The sequence below is a fragment of the Crocodylus siamensis genome, chromosome 1, assembly GCF_052110815.1.
Source record: "Crocodylus siamensis isolate JL-2025a chromosome 1, ASM5211081v1, whole genome shotgun sequence".
NCBI lineage: Eukaryota > Metazoa > Chordata > Crocodylia > Crocodylidae > Crocodylus > Crocodylus siamensis.
The window spans coordinates 300,940,032-300,947,875 of NC_143395.1; the positions used below are offsets into that span (position 1 = coordinate 300,940,032).

The window sequence follows — 7,844 nt, forward strand, 5'->3', positions numbered from 1 at the left end:
TCCCCCTCCCCCCTGCCCAAGTTGCTGTGGCGCTGGGAGCCCTCCGATTTATTTGCTGGGCATGAAGAGTTAAGAGGCTGGGGGGGGAGCGGGGGGAAGGAAAAGAGGAGGAGGGGTGTGCGCGCGGAGGGGGTGGCTGTGGGTGTGTGGGGAAGGAGGGGGCGGGGGGGGCAGCTTTCCAAGCTCCTACGACACTTTGCCTAAATTAAAAAGCAACCAATCGGAACGGCCGGAAGGGGGGCCTGGCGTCCTGAGCCAGTCATTTCGGTGCTGTCAATCACGCAGCAGGTAGCCAATCCGCGGGGGCGCTGGCGCTCGACTTCCTTGTATTTGGGAAAGTGTGGTGGTGGTGCGCGGCGCTCGCGGCGCGGGGGCAGCACTCGGCCGGCCCCGCTCGGGAGGGCGGGACGGAGCGGAGCGGAGCGGAGCGGAGCTGTCAGGGGCAGCCGGGGAGCGCGGAGCGGGAGAGGTGGGCACGAGCGAGGAGAGCGGCTCCACTCCAGCACCGCGCCGGGGCCATGCCGCCAGCCAACTTCCCCACCGGAGCCAGTGTATAAAGGATACCCTATATGCACTCACGCAGGCACACACCTCTCCGCCAAGGCACACCTCCTCCTCCTCCTCCTCCTCCCTCCTCAGCCAACTGCTGGAATTAAAAAAAAAAAATCTTTTTTTTTTTTTGTTTTTGCAAGAAATTTCAACTTTAACAAAAAATTTTAAAAATCCGGCCTAAAAAGCGAGGAACCATGACTCATCCGGGCTGCGACTCCAGCGAGCAGGCTGCGACCGGACTCTGGTTTCACAGGGAACAAAGTGCTCCAGCGACAGCCCAACTTTGAGACATGCAGCAGCATCCTCCCGGCCAGCCCTCCTCCTGCCGCCATCCGCATCCCAGGAAGTTTTCTTAGGACACCAACCACCGCCACCACCACCGCCACCACCAGCAACAAAAACTTGCCAATAAAAGAAGGAACAAAAAAACAAACAAACAAACAAAACAAAAACCAAAACAAAACAAAACAGCAAACCCAGAGGAGATCAAGGAGAGAGAGACACACACACAGAGGAGGGGGGAACCCACACACACACTCTCTGTCTCTCTCTCTCTCTCTCACACACACACAGACACACACACACGCACGCACACACACACACACACAAAGCCTTAAAGGAGGAAGAAAAACAAGAAAAGTTTCACTCCGAGAGGGAGAAGCGAGGGCGAAATGTGCTGCTGAGAGAGCGGAGGGCAGGCGGCGCAGGGGGAGGGGGGATTTCTTTGCTTTTTTTTTTTTCTTTGCTTTTCTTCCCCCTTCTTCTTTTTTTCCTCCCCTGCTCCATCATCACCACCCCCCTCTTCTCTATTTATTTCTTTTTTTTGCTTTCCCCCTCCCTTTCCCCCCACCCCTTCCTCCTCTTCCCCCCGGAGGACGGCACCCCCCTCCCTCCAGCGGAGCCCCAGCTCAAGCGGCGGCGGCGGCGGCGGCGGGAGCAGCAGCGGCAGCGGCGGCGGCTGCGGCAGCGGCCCGTGCTCCCTCCCTCCCTCCCTCCTCCCTCGCCGCTGGGCAGGTGAGCATGGCCACGGCGACTTCCAACCCGTACCTGGCCAGCAACAGCATCCTGGCCGCCGGCTCCATCGTGCACTCGGACTCGGGCGGCGGCGGCATGCAGCCGGGCAGCGTGGCCGTTACGTCGGTGTCCGGCGCCTACCGGACCGACCCGTCCTCCGTGAAGATGGTCCAGAGCGACTTCATGCAGGGAGCCATGGCGGCCAGCAACGGCGGCCATATGCTGAGCCATGCCCACCAGTGGGTGACAGCCCTGCCCCACGCCGCCGCCGCCGCCGCCGCGGCCGCCGCCGCCGCCGTGGAAGCGGGCTCGCCCTGGTCCAGCAGCCCGGTGGGCATGACGGGCAGCCCGCAGCAGCAGCCGCCGCCGCAGGGGCAGGGGCAGGCGCCGCCCGAGGTGAAGGGCGGCGCGGGCCGCGACGAGCTGCACTCGGGCACGGCGCTGCACCACCGGCCGCCGCACCTGGGCCCCCCGCACCAGGGCCACCCGGGGGCCTGGGGCGCCACCACGGCCGCCCACCTGCCGTCCATGGGCGGCGGGCAGCAGCAGCAGTCGCTCATCTACTCGCAGCCGGGGGGCTTCACGGTGAACGGCATGCTGAGCCCCCCGCCCGGCGGCCAGAGCCTGGTGCACCCGGGGCTGGTGCGGGGGGACACGCCGGAGCTGGGCGAGCACCCGGGCCACCACCACCACCATCACCAGCACCACCCGCACCACCAGCAGCAGCACCACGGCGGCGTCAACAGCCACGACCCGCACTCGGACGAGGACACGCCGACCTCGGACGACCTGGAGCAGTTCGCCAAGCAGTTCAAGCAGCGCCGGATAAAGCTGGGCTTCACGCAGGCAGATGTGGGCTTGGCCCTGGGCACCCTCTACGGGAACGTCTTCTCCCAGACCACCATCTGCAGGTTTGAGGCTCTGCAGCTCAGCTTCAAGAACATGTGCAAGCTCAAGCCTTTGTTGAACAAGTGGCTGGAGGAAGCCGACTCCTCCACGGGCAGCCCCACCAGCATCGACAAGATCGCGGCCCAGGGCAGGAAGAGGAAGAAGCGAACCTCCATCGAGGTGAGTGTCAAAGGGGCCTTGGAGAGTCACTTTCTGAAATGCCCCAAGCCCTCCGCCCAGGAGATTACGAACCTAGCGGACAGCCTGCAGCTGGAGAAGGAGGTGGTCAGGGTTTGGTTTTGCAATCGGAGGCAGAAAGAGAAAAGGATGACCCCCCCGGGGATCCAGCAGCAGGCGCCGGACGATGTCTACTCGCAGGTCGGCAACGTGAACTCCGACACGCCGCCGCCCCACCACGGACTGCAGACCAGCGTGCAGTGAGGGGCGCCGCAGTAAGGGCCGGGGGCAGACAGGGGCAAGAAGGGACGAGCAGGGCAGGGGGGACCGGCAGCCATGACCACGCACGCACACACATGACCCCAGACTTCTTTAGACTGCTTTTTTTTATACACACATACATACATACATACATACATATATATATATATACACACACACATATATATATATATATATACACACACACACACACATATATATATATATTAATATATATATATGAATATATAGAAATAGCGCTTGGGAAGGTCGCTCCGAGCGATAGCTAGCATTTCTCCTGTGCTGGGATCTGGGTTGGAGATGCATCGTGCACCAAAGCTGCAGATGTGTTGGGCTTTTTTTCCCCCTTCCTTATTTTTTTTCGGGGTGTGGGGGGAGAAGGGGGAGTGTGGTCGTCCCCCTACCCGCCTCTAAATTATCCCTTCCTGCAGCGATCAACCATCTCTGCACCTCTTCTGTCCCTCCTACACACACCCCCTCCACCAGCCTAAGCCCCTCCGTGCCCCCCAGAAGGGCTCTCTTTATATGGATCACGGAAACTTTCATTTTTTCTTTCCCTCACTTTTTTTTTTAAATGGGAGCAATCCAAAAAAAAAAAAAGAAAAAAGAAAGAAAAGAAAAGAAAAAGGAAGCAGAAGCAAAATAATCTGGTTGATCAGGGGGTGCCTGCTGCCTTCCAGTACCCTGTTTTTCTTGGCCAAACCACATTATTTCGGTGCAAAGCAGGCATCCACTCTGGAAATATATATATATATATATATATATATATATATATATGTGTGTGTGTGTGTGTGTGTGTGTGTGCGTGCGTGTGTGTATTCTACAAAATTAAAAGGGCCACTTTCTCCAGGAAAACATACATATATATATATATACACACACACACACACACAGAGAGAGAGCACTAAAAACAAGCAGACTGTATAGGGGAGCAAATACACACACACACACACACACACAGAGAGAGAGAGAGAGAACAAAAATATGGTAAGAAATAACCGCATACCGAAAGCTGACCCTGAGAAGAAAGGGGGGAGGGACAGACACCGGGAAAAAATAACTTGAGGAGAGGTTGTTGGTCCCTGAAGTTGGAGCTCTGTAGAAGGACTTTGTATGAATTAAGGGAAACAGCGAGAGAAAGGGAAATAATTTAGGGCTGTCAAAAGTCGTGCTCCTGACGGCTGCCAATCACCATGGAAGATTCATAAAAAAATCCACTGCTAATATTTTTTTTATTAATATTTTTATTTTTTATTTCTGGACTGATTCAGATAAAGGGATTTAGAAGGACTGAGCATCTGCAGCTGCACTTATCTGAACTTCTCCTCTCCTAAATCCGTTGCCAACTTTGATTGAATGGGTGCTGTGGATGTGATTATATAATGCTGCCATTTCCAAGCAGTGTTTTTGGTAGGTTTTAATAAACAGACTTTTCAAAAAGACGGCAATATAGAATTGTTAGATCCGTTGTTGATCTAAAAAAATATTTGCTTTATATTTTCATTAAATGACTTCTTTTAATATTTTATTCAGAATACCTATGAACTGCTGCAAAACGGTAATTTATTTTTCCCCAGATCTTGTATTACGTGTTTTTTTCAGACGAGCACAAATCAAAATGAAATGAAATGAAAATATGGACAGTTGTTAGGTAATAAGGGTATCTTTTGATGTGATAATTTGATTGTAATTTAATTTGAGTAGTGATTCCGTAAGAGCTGATTGAGAAAATAAATTTGTTAGAATGAAATAGTCTGTGTCTGATGCATAAACACTGTGTCGAAAAGTTCTCGTAAGGAAATATTGCAAATACTTAAGTGATAGCTTCAACGACCCTGCTTTCTGCATACCTCGTGTGGTATCTGGAAAGGCAGAGTTGCAGTATTCAGGCTCTTAGCATTGTAGTACAGTACTCACTCTTGATCAATCCGTATCCAGAGAAATCTCCATAGCGTTTTTCATCAATGCAGTGACCCCGTGTAATGGGCTAGGAAGGCAAGAGTAGAGACTAAAAGGCCACCTTCTCGAAAATAAGTGTGCTTTTTAAATTTAAAATTCAACTTCATTGCAGTAGATGTCTAAGTGTATCAATTGATCATGAATGGCTGATGCTGAAAGCAGTTCTCTTTCAAAAAGTTTAGTGTCTTTTTCTCTCTTTCCAAACTAAGGAAACGCAGGATAGTTGGGGGGTTGGGGTTAACTATAAATTATTTTGACACGTTTTGATGTCTGTATAATATTTGTGCTTAATTTATCTGTATAATTTAAGAAAAAAGGTCCTTTCCCCCCTCCCAAACATACAGAGAATACTACTTTCAGATGCTTACCTATGGGCCGGATAGTTTACATTTCCCTCGCTGTTGTTGTTGTTGTTTTAGGCTCTTTGTATGAGGTGTGAAATGGTGTAGCACAGTTTTTCCTTCACTCTGCAGTAGTTCTTGCCATACTTTCTTTACAAGCAATGTGTGTATTAGTAATGGTAAAGATGCCAATAGATGCACTAGCGAGGCTGTCATAATTTATCTAGGAAATGTATTGCAATACCCAGGCAAGTGAATGAACGTCTCAACTCTCTTAATTTTGAATTGGTAACGTTGTGGAAACTAGATCTCTAAATCTATTGCCTCAGCGTCCCCACCTAACAGTGTATTCTAGCACAATATTTTATTTTATGATGAATTTAAGCTTTCAGTAGCTCGGGGTTTCCCCCTGACAGTCTTTTCTTTCTCCCCTCCCTTCTTTCTTTGGGTGTTATGGACGCAGGGGTTACAAACCCAGAAAACTGCTGTTAGAAACAACACACATTTATTCCTTTCAGATAGGCCTGCTGTCACTTTCATAAATCAAATCCAAGCAGATAGCCGTCGACTGGGATGCATTATTTTAAGACCAGCTCGTAGTAAAGATCTCAGTCGTCTTGATTTGTGAAATCCGAAAAGGCCATCCTGAAAAAAACCAAAAGGGGAAAGGGTACAAGACAATTTCTTTCTCTTTGCTTTGCTTTGCTAAAAGCTTCCCAGTTATTGTACAAGTTGGAGGGGGAAAGGCATCATCAGTTTTGCTGTATACACGGGAAACCAGAGGATGGACTTCCAGAGGAGGGGTGTGGGGGGAGTTTTTATGTGGTGGATACTATTAACACGTGAGGTGGAATCCTATTTTTCACACATGAAGGGTAGTGGTTTATTAGACATGGAGTAGGTCTATTTAAATTTCTTAGTGGTATTTGGTTACTGGATTTTGATGACAACAAAGAACTAACATTAGGCTTCACACTGGGTTCTATTAAAAGGCAACCTTTTGCGGTTTTCTGTGTAAGAAAAGCTGATTTTTAGGATGGAGGAGTAACATTTGGTGGTAGGGCCTTGCAAAATGTGCCCATTCCGTGTGCTTATTATTCACCAAAAGTGAGGCCACGTCTCCCCCTCCTCCACCGCCCCCCCCCCCAAGAAATTGAATCCTTTGAATGTACTTAGGCATTTCAGGGTTGTGAGTCTATGGGATAACATGAGGTAGATAATAAATGAGAGGTTTTGCGTTAAGGGTTATATTGTTACACATGTAAATAATGAAAATATTGTTATATATCGCCAGATCTCTTAACGAATTTAGTAATTGTATTCATTTATAATATCAGTGTTCTGTGCTTGGTAATAGAGTTTCCACCATTTTTTTTCCTGATTAGTATTTTTTTACCTAAAGGAAAGCCAAATGTTTTACAAAGTTCTGTTTGATCAGTCTGGGTAATCCCGAGATGTGATTATTTATAGTTTACATTTTCGTACTCTACGGTCCTCTCCTACGCCCTAGGGGTTTGTTTTTTTTCTTTTTAATTAAATTTTATTTTTTTTATTATTTTTTCCTCATTGACATTCCATCCTTCCACCCCATCTAGTCTGAATGAACACAATAAATCATTTCAGGTGTATTTTAAATAGTCATCTCACTGCTGTTGATCCGCATATTTTCGGAACTTAGGAAAGAGCTCGACCTGGGTTTAAAAACACAACGGTTCATACCTGAAGTGATCTTTCAAAATTCCTTATGCTTTAATGTAGTGACTGGTGTTTGCACATTACAATGCTCATAACTTGTTTTGTATGAATGGTTTTCAATGGAACGTTTAGAGAATAATTGGTTCTAATATGAAATGCAGTATATACTATTGATAATTTTATCAATAAGTGTAATATTTTAAATAATTTTAACAATTAAATTTGTTTTTTTAAATTATATATTTGTAAAATATTTATCCTGTTGAAAGCAACAATATATTGTTGTATTTATTCGTTTATTTTTGTAATAAATGATCAACATCTTCAAGCTAAAGAAAAATTGGCACTTCTATATATTTATGCAGATAATCCCTTTTAAGAGACAGAAAGCTTTGCCCGAAAATAGAAGAAAATGCATCTCGAACTGACAGGTTTTAGGAGAAAAATGGTAGAGCAGAGCTCCTTCGCCACATGTAGCTTAGTTTGCCTAAGTTCCAGGGTAATTAATCAAACTCTAAAAGGGATGCAACAAGTATTGGCCCTGGATGCAGGCTTGGAATTAATTATTTAGGATGCGGACCGATTTTGATAAACCTAGGAATTGCAAGGAAATTGGTCTTCTGTGGCGAGATGGATGGATGAAATGAACGGATGGGATCCATAGATAATACTTGAAACTATTTGCAGTTGCTGCTTGAATAATTGTCTTCTTGTGGGGGGGGGGTTGGAGAACCTCGGTATCAATGACACAGCGGTAGGGAGCTTTGGGGCCGACAACCCTTGGCGAGACAAAAAGCGAAAAGGTTAACGCAGAGTGAAGAATGACTGAGCTCCCCGTCTCCTTTAGTGCCAGGGCAGCAGCAAAGGCCTGGACGCTGGGCAGTAGGTGGGCTAGCGATGTGGGGTGGGGGCAAACAGTGCACCTCTTACTCCTTC

General features: G+C 48.0%; 1 protein-coding gene across 2 annotated transcripts; it reads left to right on the forward strand.

Moving 5' to 3' along the window:
• Positions 1–387: 387 nt before the first annotated feature.
• On the forward strand, positions 388–7,205 carry POU3F3 (POU class 3 homeobox 3). Of its 2 annotated transcripts, XM_090020895.1 has the most exons (2): positions 751–2,634; positions 4,185–7,205. In XM_090020895.1, exons 1-2 carry the CDS (start codon positions 1,573–1,575, stop codon positions 4,245–4,247), a joined length of 1,125 nt encoding a protein of 374 aa, XP_089877021.1. In that variant the 5' UTR covers positions 751–1,572; the 3' UTR covers positions 4,248–7,205. The 2 variants fall into 2 exon arrangements, with proteins under 2 accessions (XP_089877030.1, XP_089877021.1); XM_090020904.1 differs by having other exon boundaries at positions 388–7,205.
• The last annotated feature ends 639 nt before the right edge of the window (positions 7,206–7,844 follow it).